The sequence below is a fragment of the Aquarana catesbeiana genome, linkage group LG13 (genome assembly GCF_042186555.1).
Source record: "Aquarana catesbeiana isolate 2022-GZ linkage group LG13, ASM4218655v1, whole genome shotgun sequence".
Taxonomy (NCBI): Eukaryota; Metazoa; Chordata; class Amphibia; order Anura; family Ranidae; genus Aquarana; species Aquarana catesbeiana.
This window is the reverse complement of record NC_133336.1, coordinates 98,091,804-98,107,077: the sequence shown is the minus strand read 5'-3', so window position 1 is coordinate 98,107,077 and position 15,274 is coordinate 98,091,804. Positions and strand designations below refer to the sequence as shown.

Sequence of the window (15,274 nt, the reverse complement as noted above, 5' to 3'; positions counted from 1 at the left end):
GACTAGAGGATGACGACATGGGATGGAGGAGGACATTGATTAAAGGAGGACATGGAAAAAAGGAGGAGATGAAATGTAGGAGGACATGTGATGGGGAGACCCAGGTGGGGGAGGACATGTGATGGGGGAAATGAGAAAGGTAAAGGAGGACGTGGGATGGGGGAGATGAGACTTGAAGAGGAGGATGTGGGATGGCAGAGATGAAACTGGAAGAGGGGGTCATGGAATGGGGGGGTGGAACTGGAGGAGGAGAACATGGGAAAAGGCGGATGGGACTGGAGGAAGAGGAGGACATTGGATGGAGGAGGCCATGAAATAGAGGACATGGGATGGAGGAGAGGACATGGTATGGAGAAGATAGGGCTGGAAGAGGAGGAGATGGGACTGGAGGAGGGGAGGAGGACATGGTATGGAGCACATGGGATGCCGGAGAACATGGTGTGGAGGAGATGGGACTGGAGGATAAAGAGGAGGACATGGGATGGAGGAAATGGGACTAGAGGAGGAGGACATAGGATGGAGAAGATGGGACTGGAGGAGGAAGAGGACATGGGATGGAGGAGATGGGACTGGAGGAGTAGGAGAACATGGCATGGGGGAGGAGGATAACTTGGCATTGAGGACAGGGGATGGAGGAGGAGGAGGACATGGTATGGAGGAGATGTGACAAGAGGAGGAGGACATGGGATGGAGGTGATGGGACTGGAGCAGGAGGAGGACATGGGATGGAGGAGATGGGAATGGAGGAGGACATGGGATGGAGGAGATGGGACTGGAGGAGGAAGAGGACATGGGATGGAAGAGGACATTGGATAGGGGAGATGAGACTGGAAGAGGAGGACATGGGATAAAGGAAATGGGACTGGAGGAGGAGGACATGAGATGGAGAAGGAGGAGGACATGGGATGGAGGGGATGGTACTGGAGGAGGAAGAGGAGGACATGGGATGGAGGAGACAGGATTGGAGGCGGAGGAGAAGATGAGACTGGAAGAGGAGGAGATGGGATTGAAGGAGGAGGAGATGGGACTAGAGAAGAATATGGGATGGAGGATAAATTAAGTTGTAAGAGTGTTAAAATAAAAGTGGGTGCACTGAAGGACTTGGTGGGATGGCCAGTGGACAGATTTGGTTGGACGGCCAGTGATCGGGCCCTGGGGAATGTTGGTGGTTAGGCCCGGGGGGCCCAGCCCTAAATCTGTGTAATGGGCCCAAACATTTCTGATGGCTGCCCTTTTTCTCTGATCTCAGCTGATCCCTGTGAGGGGGCGCCCAAAGGGTGACTGGGGAGAAGATAAAAGTTTGAGAGGCCTGTTCAATCTCTCTCTTCTCCAGGGGCCTCTCGCCAGGGAGGCAGTGGTGTTACTGAGGAGCTGCTAGGCCTCAGCATGTGCTTAGGGCCAGGAGGAACCTGGATTTAAAGACATTTGCTGAATGACACTAGCTTACGGAGCTGGACTGGAGAAGATCCACTTTTTCCTAAAGAGGGTTGCATGGAAGCTGGTTGGAGACAGCTGTCCTTGGACATTGTGAGTAGGATCTTTTTACCAAGGACTCTAGGTGTGCCTTTGCTTTGGGGGTTACATGCCAGAGGTTGTTACAAGGACTGTGATGACTTTTACAGAGTCTCCTGTAGTTCCTGACATTTTTGGAGTATACTTCACACTCAACCCTCTTTCCTGTTTAATTATTGAATACATCTACAAAAAACTGAGCCTGTGTTTGTTGGTGTGCTCTGGAACTTCTACCTGGGCCTGGCTGCCTCTGAACAGGTAAGAGAGACCTAGGTGAGCGCTACACTTAAAAGAAACATAGACTTATGCATAGACATATGCATAATTACATTGGTCCAAGCTGGACCAAAGGAGCTGTGTAAAAATATCCATTCCTAGAATTCATCGTTAAAGCTGTATTCTAGACAGATTTAAAAGACACAAATAAATGCAGTTGTGTAATTATCAATACATCATCACATTTAGTTTTTAATGCAAGCAGTGTAAGTATCTGAATTTTCCCTGGTGTCTGCCTATTCTAGCCCCTGTACAGCAGGTCTGGATTGTGAGAGGAAGAATCAGTACAAGGGCCCAATCAGTTCATGGGCTGACAAGAGGCATGCTGATAGGGGAAAAAAGCAGAGTGACAAAGAGATTAACTTATCACTGTGCTGCTTCTCCTTTTAAGGACAACCCTAGGCTCAGAAAAAATGGGTTGAATGATGCCGGCCATCAGACCAAGGACTGAAAAAAGTACTGTGTGGGAAACCTCTGGATTGAAATTAAATATATCAACAAAAGCTGGTTTTGTTATTTTATCTTTTATGGGTTAATCATTTTTTACCTTGCCATTTTTGGCTGGGGCTCTGCTTTGATGTCTAGTGAATGTGATCATTGTATGTCTGTATTTGCAATATTAAATCTCTTACAGGTCAGTCCTTCCGGCATCCTTAGCAACAAGGAAAAATAATTAATAAGACATGTCATTGTAGATCAGTCTGTTTTTTATCTACTTCTGTGTGTGTCATAAATTCCACTTTGGCATTTTCAGAAAGCATAAAAACGAATGCACTTACACTTTGCCAGATTCATGCAGCATTTCCAGCCACTGGCTTTGCTCAATCTCAGTCTCTGCAGCCAGCAGGATGTTTCCCTGCAGGGTAGAATGAGAAAGCTGCAGTCCCATTGAGGTATAGCGTGATGAAAAGCTATCCCAGAATACGTCTAGGAATCATCTGCATATGGGCTCAAGATTCACATATAATGGCAATACTGTAATTTTAAAGCTCTCTGTCTGTTCACTCCTAGCTAGCTGGGTCGTACATATCCAAGTGTCAGTACTCTCCTAATTTCCCCATAGACATTAATCAGATTCAAACCAGCCTGGAAAGTGACAGCTGGAATCCGAAAGCTTGAAGCTGATTGCTCACATTGGGAAAAAGAATGTTTTTTCTTAGTACAAACACTTTTGACACATACAGTATACTAGTGCCACTGTCTGTCCTATTTGTTTTTTTTGGGGGGTTTTGAAACACACAGACTGTTTAGAAAGAGTTTAATCTTGGTATGAAAAATAGCAATGTGCAGTGACCCCTGGCAACCAGTCAGAAGTCACCTTTCATTATTATGAGAGCAGTGAAAGTAAATCCAATTAGTGAAATTTCATATACAGAAAGTAGTAACATTGTAGTATAATTTCAGAAGTTGTATTCAAACTTTAAAATATGCAGTTTTTGTTAAAACAATTCATGGAGATCATGTAATGAAGATCTCTGTTCCACTTATTCCTATTATGGCGTGACAACTGTCTCCCAACTGTGCTCCCTTCGTTGTCACCCTGTCACATTGTGCCCCCAGGGGTGGCTACAAGCAGGATTGTGGACACGTATTGTAGAGGCACGGTTTTCTGATGTCACTACCAGCAAGTGGAAGAAAATGGCTGGAGGAGATCAGGGGCAATGAAAGGGAAACAATGGATGAAAATAATTGTATTTAAAAAATAGTTTAACCTACACTGTACTTTAACTAACAAAATCTTATTCAGTGAGGGTTTAGATCTCCTTTGACAAAATCACTTGGTATGCTCATTACATGCAATATGCACACTAAACGTTTTGAGGTAAGTATGAAAAAAAAAAAAAAACAAAACAAAAAAAACATACTTGTGTTTTAAACATCACTTTTATAATATAAGCAGCCATGCCCAGACTTGTGCCACAAACTAGTTCCAGGGCAAAATCTGAGTAACTAGATCTAACTGCCAATAAATAGTATGTGAATTGTGACTATATTAGATGGCCGAGCTGCATGATTTAAAGTGGTAGTGCTTACTCAATACCCCTTCTCTGATTATACATAGCCTACTTTGCTAATAGGCTTGTGGGTGTTATATCAGTTACATGTTTATACACATACTGTACACAGCTTATGGCTTTTCCTTTGAGTTTTCATACTTCCTATTAACACTAAAGCCTTAAACAATATGCAATCAAATAGAAATAGGAAATCCCATTTCTGGGGGTTTACAAACAAATACCTACATGAAAATCTTCATGTGAGATTTTAATGGCATATGGCATGCTGGGTTCCTCTTTAGCTTCCACCTGGCAGCCACCAAGTGGTATCACTCCCTGATAAAAAATAATTCACAAGATAAATACGGTATCAAAAAAGTAGAAAGGTAATATAAAACATAGAATAAATCTAGAAAGTAAAGTGTTCTAATAACAGTTAATAAATAACTCAAAATTTAATGAATATTGTAGCCTAAGTTTTGCAGCATTTACAGACTGTTCCAATACCATTTAAAGGACCTTCATAGAAAATGTCAATCTACAGTACACATGGACATCAATAATGGCCATACATTTCTATACATAACCAAGATAAGAGAAACCACTGGGTAATAAAACATTACTGCCCATGAATAATTCTTATACATAAGAACATCTCTATTATTCATAAAACTATTGCCATGGCAGCTAAAACTTCCAATCTGTATAAAGGTAAGAAGCAGTCATTTTGTACACAGATGTGGTACTACTACAATAGTACAGCTTCTGGAATTCAGTTGATGAGGATATTGGGATGTGCAGTGAAGCTATAGCTTTAGAAGGCTGTGTTGTTATACTAATGATCGTACACTGGTAATCTCTGTAGAGGGATACAGATGTGTCAATAGTAATAAGGATTAGCGGTGCACATGCAAACCTCACCTTGGGGTGAATATTAAAATATCTGTTGCTTTCAAAGTTCCTCCTTTCACTCTCAGAATAGTAAAGCAAAAAGCTGTCCTTTATTATAAAGAACCTGTAAAAAAAAAGTAAGACAATGCCTAGTACATGTTTTAAAAGCTCTATAAATCACGGACCGCATAGTAAACATTGTCGGGGAACCACTGTTAAAAAATGAATAATATACATCATAGCTTGTATGGACTGCAAACTTGGCTTGCTCTTACCTTTTGGACCATTTAGCAGACTGCCTCCCAAAGGGTCTTTTCCATAGCACCCCCAGAAGCTGCACCTTGGTTCTGATGTCCAGATTGTCCGTGTCTGTATGATCCATGGATGGAGAGGGGGAAACAGAGCTTGATTTGGAGTTAAACATCTTAATCCAGGCGTGGTCCTTGCTGAGGCTGCCAGAGGACAGTCGAATGTTATGGCCTGGCAGAGAGAGGGAGGAGAGGATGCAGAGAGGAATGAAGAGTAAAGTGAAGAAAGCAAGAAGAGAGTGTTAGAAAATACATTGAAGAAAAGGGAGACAGCGAAGATACCAAAAGGAAGTTACAGCAGATTAGTAACAGAGGCGATCAGTGTGGCACTGTAAGACAAATGTTTGAATGAACTGAAGGGATGAGAGCTGGGATAGAGGAGAGTGATGGGAACATTCCACTTTCAATCAATAGCTTCTCTGCTGAGTCAATACATGCCTCAGTAAATGAAAGTTCATGGCCATCTCTGATCATTTGTCTAATGACACAAAAGGATGGAGAGAGCTATCAGCCAGGAGAAAGAGAGGATGGCTGAGCTTTAGCAGTTCTAAAGCACTATAGGTGCTACCTTTTTATTGCTATGCAGACAAAGTTTATAATAACTTTTTTCACCTTTCTACATGGGTACCTCTATAAATCTAAAGGAGTGGATTCCAGACCAATTATTGTTGCTGCTGTAGAATCCACAAAGTGGCACATAATTGTGAAGTGGAAGGAAAATGATAAATGGTTTTCAAAATTTGTTACAAATAAATATGTGAAAATTGTGGCTGGCATTTGTAGAACCACCTTTGGCTGCAATTACAGCTGCAAGGCTTTTTGAGTATGTCTCTACCAGCTTTGCACATCTAGAGAGTGACATTTTTTGCCCATTCTTCTTTGCAAAATAGACCAAGCTCTGTCAAATTGGATGGAATGCGTCTGTGAACAGCAATTTTCAAGTCTTGCCACAGATTCTCAATTGGATTTAGGTCTGGACTGACTGGGCCATTCTAACACATGGATATGCTTTGAGCTAAACCATTCTCTTATAGCTCTGGCTGTATGTTTAGGGTTGTTCTCTTGCTAGAAGGTACCTCCGCCCCACTTTTTTAACTCTTTTGCAGACTCTAAAGCCGCGTACACACGAGCGGAATGTCCGGAAGCTTTGCATCGTCTATTCCGATCATGTGTATGCCTCATCTGACTTTTTTTTTTCGAAAATTCTGATAGAAATGGAACATGTTCTAAATATTTTCAACGAAACCAATTCCATTTGGGAAAACCGCTCGTTTGTATGCTGTTCCGATGGACCAAAAACGACGCATGCTCTGAAGCAAGTACGAGATGGAAGCTATTGACTACTAGCTATTGAACTTCCTTTTTCTAGTCCCGTCGTACGTGTTGTACGTCACCTCGTTCTGGACAGTCGGACTTTGCTGTGACCGTGTGCATGCAAGACCGCTTGAGCAGAATTCCGTCAGAATTTCGTCTGGGAAACCTTCGGGGTTTATTCCAACGGCAAAACCGGTCGTGTGTACACTGCATAACAGATTTTCTTCTAAGATTCCCTGTATTTGGCTCCATCCATCTTCCCATCAACTCTGACTAGCTTCCCTGTCCCTGCTGAAGAAAAGCATCTCCACTACATGATGCTGCCACCACCATGTTTAACAGTGGGGATTGTGTGTTCAGGGTGATGTGCAGTGTTAGTTTTCTGCCACACATAGCGTTTTGCTTTTACGCCCAAAAAGTTCAATTATGGTCTCATCTGACCAGAGCACCTTCTTGCACATGTTTGCTGTGTTCCCCACATGGCTTCTCGCAAACGACACTTCTTATGGCTTTCTTTCAACAGTGGCTTTCTTCTTGTCGCTCTTCCATAAAGGCCAGATTTGTGGAGTGCACGACTAATAGTTGTCCTGTGGACAGATTCTCCCACCTGAGCTGTGGATCTCTGCAGCTCCTCCAGTGTTACCATGGGCCTCTTGGCTGCTTCTCTGATTAATGTTTCCCTTGCCTGGCCTGTCAGTTTAGATGTATAGCCATGTCTTGGTAGGTTTGCAGTTGTGCCATACTCTTTCCATTTTCCGATGATGGATTGAACAGTGCTCCGTGAGATGTTCAAAGCTTGGGAATTTTTTTTATAACCTAACCCTGCGTTATACTTCTCCACAATTTTATCTCTGACCTGTCTGGTGTGTTCCTTGGCCTTCATGATGCTGTTTGTTCACCGAGGTTCTCTAACAAACCTCTGAGGGCTTCACAGAACAGCTGTATTTATACTGCAATTAACATACACACAGGTGGACCCTATTTACTAATTAGGTGATTTCTGAAGGCAATTGGTTCCACTTGGATTTCAGTTAGGGGTATCCAAGCAAAACGGGGCTGAATACAAATGCACGCCACGCTTTTTAGATATTTATTTGTAAAAAAATTTGAAAACCATTTATCATTTTCTTCCACTTTACAATTATGTGCCACTTTGTGTTGGTCTATCACATAAAATCCCAATAAAATGCATTTGCGTTTTTGGTTGTAACATGACAAAATGTGGAAAATGTCATGGGTATGAATACTTTTTCAAGGCACTGTACATACAAGTTTCATGAAGAATAATCCCAATAAACAAGTTTGTATATTCTGCAAAGTCTGGTCTTGTCATTTAATAAAGATGAACTTATGTGGCCAATACAGTGTGTTTTATTAGGGGAGCGAATAATCATTTAAGTGCTTGTGTTACATCAGTGTAGAGAAACAACCAGTTTGGGATGGTGATGGCAATGGCCAGTGACAAAGGATTCCAGTCGGAAGGGTGGTTTGGTGTCTCCCTAAGCATGGCCTTCTCAGTGGTGGGTCCTATGCTAGGGCTTCTGCAGTACAGAACGTTCCCATGGACAGGTTCTGGGCCATGGAAGAAGCAAGGCCTCACAAGTGTATGGTGATTCCCTTTCAAACTCACAGCTTAGAGTAAGCACAGCACAAATGTGCTGTGCTAAAGAACTAGTGGAGGGTATTTACAGTTCTAGTACTGAGACGGGTAGGAACAGACCCATGTCACTGGCTGAAGAGGTGACAGGAACCTTCTGCTGTGGGTCCTGGCAGGATGATTCAACATATGGCTACCTGAGGGTGGTGAACTAAAATTCATCATTACTGTTATAGTGGAGTAGTGGCCCGTAACCCCTGTGCTGTGGCCCTCACCTACAACATACATGTTTCACTGGCCTTAAACCACTTCCTCAGGACCTCCTAAAATGTTGTTATACAGGCTGATTTTGCAGTGATTAGGTAAGTAATGTCTCTAAGTGAGTTCATACACATAGATTCATCTGTAAAAATATATATAATAATGCCCATTAAATATAGTAAATGTGATCATTTTATTAATGTTACAATTATGAATAAATACAGCCGATGGTGGATATTCATGTGATGTATATTTAATGAACATTGTTATTATATTTTTTACAGATATATCTATGTATATTAACTCACTGTGAGACATTATTGACCCAATCGTTAAAAAAATCGACCTGTATAACAAGATTTTAAGGGGTCCAGAGCAAATGGTTTAAGGCCACAAAACGCAGAGACTCCTGTATGACCTATGTGCTTTGTATACAGTGGGGACGGAAAGTATTCAGACCCCCTTAAATTTTTCACTCTGTTATATTGCAGCCATTTGCTAAAATCATTTAAGTTCATTTTTGTTCCTCATTAATGTATATACATTACATATTGACAGAAAAACACAGAATTGTTGACATTTTTGCAGATTTATTAAAAAAGAAAAACTGAAATATCACATGGTCCTAAGTATTCAGACCCTTTGCTCAGTATTTAGTAGAAGCACCCTTTTGATCTAATACAGCCATGAGTCTTTTTGGGAAAGATGCAACAAGTTTTTCACACCTGGATTTGGAGAGCCTCTGCCATTCCTCATTGCAGATCCTCTCCAGTTCTGTCAGGTTGGATGGTAAACGTTGGTGGACAGCCATTTTTAGGTCTCTCCAGAGATGCTCAATTGGGTTTAAGTCAGGGCTCTGGCTGGGCCATTCAAGAACAGTCACGGAGTTGTTGTGAAGCCACTCCTTCGTTATTTTAGCTTAGGGTCATTGTCTTGTTGGAAGGAAAACCTTCGGCCCAGTCTGAGGTCCTGAGCACTCTGGAGAAGATTTTCGTCCAGGATATCCCTGTACTTGGTCGCATTCATCCTTCCCTCGATTGCAACCAGTCATCCTGTCCCTGCAGCTGAAAAACACCCCCACAGCATGATGCTGCCACCACCATGCTTCACTGTTGAGACTGTATTGGACAGGTGATGAGCAGTGCCTGGTTTTCTCCACACGTACCGCTTAGAATTAAGGCCAAAAAGTCTCATCAGACCAAAGAATCTTATTTCTCACCATTGTGGAGTCCTTCAGGTGTTTTTTAGCAAACTCCATGCGGGCTTTCATGTGTCTTGCACTGAGGAGAGGCTTCCATCGGGCCATTCTGCCCGAAAGCCCCGACTGGTGGAGGGCTATAGTGACGGTTGATTTTCTACAACTTTCTCCCATCTTCCGACTGCATCTCTGGAGCTCAGCCACAGTGATCTTTGGGTTCTTCTTTACCTCTCTCACCAAGGCTCTTCTCCGCTGATAGCTCAGTTTGGCCAGCTCTAGGAAGGGTTCTGGTCATCCCAAATGTCTCCCATTTAAGGATTATTGAGGCCACTGTGCTCTTAGGAACCTTTAGTGCAGCAGAAATTTTTTTGTAACCTTGGCCAGATCTGTGCCTTGCCACAGTTCTGTCTCTGAGCTCTTCAGGCAGTTCCTTTGACCTCATGATTCTCATTTGCTCTGACATGCACAGTGAGCTGTAAGGTCTTATATAGACAGGTGTGTGGCTTTCCTAATCAAGTCCAATCAGTATAAACAAACACAGCTGGACTCAAATGAAGGTGTAGAACCATCTCAAGGATGATCAGAAGAAATGGACAGCACCTGAGTTAAATATATGAGTGTCACAGCAAAGGGTCTGAATACTTAGGACCATGTGATATTTCAGTTTTTCTTTTTTAACAAATCTGCAAAAATGTCAACAATTCTGTGTTTTTCTGTCAATATGGGGTGCTGTGTGTACATTAATGAGGAAAAAAAATGAACTTAAAAGAATTTAGTAAATGGCTGCAATATAACAAAGATTGAAAAATTTAAGGGGGTCTGAATACTTTCCGTCCCCACTGTATGTACAGCAATGGAACATGGTAGTTTGTTTTACTATGGTCAGAAAAAAAGTCACATTATGCAAAGAGCAAGTTAGTACTGTATATGGAATATGTAATTGCTCTTTATATCTATTTAATAAAGTTATATTTATTTTGATGTATGATATACTAATAATTAATGCTGCTGTGCTTGATTCAAAGTCTTGTTGATGTTTATGCTTGCACCTTGCTACTACTGCAAATCACACTTCTTCAGCTTTCTCGGTACACCCAAAAGTGATATTTTACATCTTACAAGATGCTAGAGAACTGCATCACTAAAGAGCTTCCCATGTCTCTCAGAGAGATGAGACTCCTCTGCTATATTTCTCAGGTCTGCAATTCTACCACAGTAAATAGGAGGGATATTCAGTTACCCTATTGGAGTTTCTTAAATAGATTTATATTATAGAGAATACAATTGTAGCCAGTTGGTTGGCTATGAATGGAGAGTCAGATGAACACTGGCTGCAGCTGCTCTCCGTAGCTGCTGTGCTGTGGTGCTAAACTGATTAGCCACTATATCAGCAAGAAGAGGGCGCTGCTGAGCAGGAAGACTTCATAATTCTGAGTCAGGCAGCACTGCACTGTGGGAGCTGTAGTCTAGAAGAAAGAGACTCTACTGTAATCAAGAGCTTTTAAACTGCATTTCCCAGAGGGAGATTGCCAGGAGGAGGGGAAAGAGCTGCATTTTCTCAGACTGTACAGGAGACACCTTCCTCCAGCTCTCTACACAAAATAAGGGAATAAGTGAAAATAAATCTGAACTAATAAGGAAAAGGAAATATCACAAAACAGGGAAAGAGAATGTCATGTCGTGTAGAAAGCATTTCAAAACATCAAATATAAATGAATTTTAAAAAATGGAGCTATGCCACAGTTTCATGTTTTTGAAGAAAGACAGCATAGTTGCCAGGTGTCCCAGGAAAGTGTCCCTTAGGATCCAGGCCAGTGCAGTTGGTGCTTATTAAGGATGAGCCGAACACCCCCCTGTTCGGTTCGCACTAGAACATGCGAACAGGAAAAAAGTTTGTTCGAACACGCGAAGACCGTTAAAGTCTTTGGGACACGAACATGAATAATCAAAAGTGCTAATTTTAAAGGCTTGTATGCAAGTTGTTGTCATAAAAAGTGTTTGGGGACCTGGGTCCTGCCCCAGGGGACATGGATCAATGCAAAAAAAACTTTTAAAAAACGTTTTTTTCAGGAGCAGTGATTTTAATAATGCTTAAAGTCAAACAATAAAAGTGTAATATCCCTTTAAATTTCGTAGCTGGGGGGTGTCTATAGTATGCCTGTAAAGGGGCGCATGTTTCCCGTGTTTAGAACAGTCTGACAGCAAAATTACATTTCAAGGGAAAAAAGTCATTTAAAACTACTCGCGGCTATTGCATTGCCGGTCCGACAATACAAATAGAAGTTCATTGATAAAAACGGCATGGGAATTCCCCACAGGGGAACCCCGAACCAAAATTTAAAAAAAAATGACGTAAGGGTCCCCGTAAATTCCATACCAGGCCCTTCAGGTCTGGTATGGATATTAAGGGCAACCCCGGCCAAAATTTTTTAAAAAAAAGGCGTGGGGTTCCCCCAAAAATCCATACCAGACCCTTATCCGAGCACGCAACCTGGCAGGCCGCAGGAAAAGAGGGGGGGACGAGAGAGCGCCCCCCCCCCTCCTGAACCGTACCAGGCCACATGCGCTCAACATTGGGAGGGTGCTTTGGGGTAGCCCCCAAAACACCTTGTCCCCATGTTGATGAGGACAAACTGGCCAGTGGTTGTGGGGGTCTGTGGGCGGGGAGCTTATCAGAATCTGGAAGCCCCCTTTAACAAGGGGACCCCCAGATCCCGGCCCCCCCCGTGTGAAATGGTAAGGGGGTACAAAAGTACCCTTACCATTTCACTAAAAAACTGTCAAAAATGTTAAAAATGACAAGAGACAATTTTTGACAATTCCTTTATTTAAATGCTTTATTTAAATGCTTCTTCTTTCTTCTTTCTTCTATCTTCCTTCATCTTCTTCTTTTTCTTCTGGTTCTTCTGGCTCTTCTGGTTCTTCCTCCGGCGTTCTCATCCAGCATCTCCTCCGCGGCGTCTTCTATCTTTTTCTCCTCAGGCCGCTCTGCACCCATGGCATGGGGGGAGGCTCCCGCTCTTCTCTTCATTTTCTTCTCTTCTTCATCTTCTTCTTCTTCATCTTCTTCTCTTCTTCTCTTCTTCATTTTCTTCTCCGGGCCGCTTCGCATCCATGCTGGCATGGAGGGAGGCTCCCGCTGTGTGACGGCGTCTCCTCTTCTGACGGTTCTTAAATAACAGGGGGCGGGGTCACCGGGTGGCGCACGGTGACTTGACGGGACTTCCCTGTGACGCCACGGAAAATGCCACATGGGGGCACGCAGCGTGGCGATCGTGGTGTGGTGTGTCAGTGTGACACACCGCATCTCCGATTCCACTAAAGAGCCTCTGATAGAAGCTCTTTACCATGTGATCAGCTGTGTCGAATCACAGTTGATCACAGTGTAAACAGGAAAAGCTGTACTCTTCTGACAGGGAGGGTCTGCGCTGATTAATTATCAGCGCAGTCCCCCCCTAGAGATGCCCACCCAGGACCACTGAGGATGCCCACCAATGATGACCACCAGGTATGCCACCCAGGATGCCAATCAGTGCCCATAAATGCTGCAAATTAGTGCCCATAAATGATGCCAATCAGTGCCCATCAATAATGCCTACCAGTGCCTCCTCATCAGTGATGCCTATCAGTGCCATCTATCAGTGTCCATCAGTGCCACCCATCAGTGCCACCTATCAGTGCCGCCTATCAGTGCCCATCAGTATCGCCTATGAGTGCCCATCAGTGCCACCTATGAGTGCCCATCAGTGCCGCCTTTCAGTGTCTATCAGTGTCGCCTATCAGTGCCCATCAGTGCCACCTATGATTGCCCATCAGTGTCGCCTATCAATGCCCATCAGTGCTGGATATCAGTACCACCTATCAGTGCCCATCAGTGCTGCCTAACAGTGCCCATCAGTGCTGCATATTAGTGCCCATCAGTGCCACCTCATTGGTGCCACCTCATCAGTGCCACCTTATCAGTGCCCGTCAGTGCAGCCACATCAGTGAAGGAGAAAACTTACTTATTTACAAAATGTTATAACAGAAACAAAGAGATTTTCAGTCTTTTTTTATTTGTTTAGCAAAAAATAAAAACCCCACTGGTTATCAAATACCACCAAAAGAAAGCTCTATTTGTGGGAACAAAATGATAAAAAAAAGTTTGTTTGGGTACAGTGTTGCATGACCGCGCAATTGTCATTTAAAAAGCGACAGAGCTGAAAGTTGAAAATTTGCTTGGGCAGGAAGGGGGAAAAGTGCCCAGTATTGAAGTGATTAAGCAGCTTAGCTCATTTCCTCCTTGCCCTTGCATGGTCTATGATCTCCAGTGCAATCCTTGCCTGCGTCTGACTTGGCCTGGCTGACTTCCCTTCCTATTTCTGTTCCTGATTTTTGCTCCTGACTACACTGACTTCTGGTTTCCTGATCCCGGCTTGTCTGATTACCCACTCTGGCATCTAAACCCTGGCTTCTGTTTTTGACTACCTTTCTGAACTGTGTTATTTTTTGCTATTTCATAAAGGTGTGATTTTATCTGCACTTGCTGTCTCTGTCTGGTTTATGATTCCTGACAGACCTACAATGTTTATTTAAAAGTTTATTAAATTGCTACAAAGTGCAGAGATGGTGTGCCAAGTATTCTTTTCAGGACTCATTTACGTGGGGGAGCAATAAAAGTAGGCGTTTGAGCTGTGGTTTTACTGCCCCTTGGCCACTCACGTAAACTAGGGCTTGCAGCCACTCAGGGCTGCACGTATGCTGCCATACTTTCCTTCGCAGGACAAAATTAAACGAAATGTAGCTTCTCAGCAAGCAGTACTACCATAGGGATCTGTCCCGCTATACCTATAGGGAATAATTGACCCCTGTCATTTCTTTTTTTTTTTTTTTTTTGTGTGTCCCATTGGTGAAATTTTCCTTCCCTGGATGCAAAACAGAAAGTAGAAGAAGTCTACTCTTAATCTGGTCATGCTCAAATTACTCCATCTACACAAACAAGGTGGATGAAGGAATGCCCCCCACAGGGACATTGTAGTCACACAAGGCACCCACCAGTGTAAGAATGCACTGATTAGTGGCTGCAGATAATTGGCTGCCAAACTCCTGTTCTGTTAAAAATTGTATTTCCCATCATTTTTTTCTTCTGATGACCATGGGGAATCTCTCCAGTGGGGACACAGACAATCAAAAGAAAAATGACTGCGTTTTCAAGTGTTCCATAATATATCCAAACTTAAAAAATATTTTGCTAAAGCTGCACTTTAACCGAATACATAGATCTATTCTCTTTATCTTTGCCTCCAAAGATCTCAAAATCTAATAATCTCACCGCACACATATTCCCATTAGGGCAGTTTGTGAAGAAGCCAGTTAACCATGCCTTATGATCTGGATTGTGGGTGAAATCTCGAGGATCCAGAGGAATTGTACAGTCTATCAATATGGGGTCCTGGGAAGACTTCAAACACAGAGCCACAAGGCAGGAATCACTTGGCCATCGGGCTAAATCTCACTTGTTTGTTGAGTTGTCACTGAATTGTTTTCCTAACATTTAATAAATAATACATCACCTTAAAAGTCAATATCTTCCATCGTTTAATGCTTTAGTAACAATATATCTTGAAGAACCTTCAGTGGAAAGGTAAAAAAACTATAAAATATTAAACATTGTAAAGCATTCATATTTTAAGTGATATTAAAGATTTGTTTGTTTTTTAAATAACAAAAATGTTATACTTACCTGCTCTGTGCAGTGGTTTTGCACAGAGCAGCCCTGATGTTCTTCTTCTTGGGTCCCCGCTGGCGTTCTTTGCTCCCCCCCCAGTGACCAGTGCCCCCAATAGCAAGCCACTCTCTATGGGAGCACTGGTGCGTGCTGACTCCCAAGCTCTGCTCTAATTGTTCATAAGACACATAGAGCAGTGGCTAGGCCCCGCCC

The 15,274-nt window shown here is 42.9% G+C and overlaps 1 protein-coding gene across 1 annotated transcript in view; it reads right to left on the bottom strand.

Moving 5' to 3' along the window:
- PLEKHD1 (pleckstrin homology and coiled-coil domain containing D1) overlaps positions 1–5,332 on the bottom strand; it is a 59,094-nt gene extending 53,762 nt beyond the window's left edge. The window contains exons 1-4 of the mRNA XM_073610716.1: positions 4,952–5,332; positions 4,707–4,800; positions 4,032–4,121; positions 2,568–2,644 (exon numbers count right to left, since the gene is read on the bottom strand). Coding sequence (XP_073466817.1) covers positions 2,568–2,644; positions 4,032–4,121; positions 4,707–4,800; positions 4,952–5,100 — 410 coding nt within the window. The 5' untranslated portion in view covers positions 5,101–5,332. The remainder of the gene's footprint in view (positions 1–2,567; positions 2,645–4,031; positions 4,122–4,706; positions 4,801–4,951) is intronic.
- Between the last annotated feature and the right edge of the window lie 9,942 nt (positions 5,333–15,274).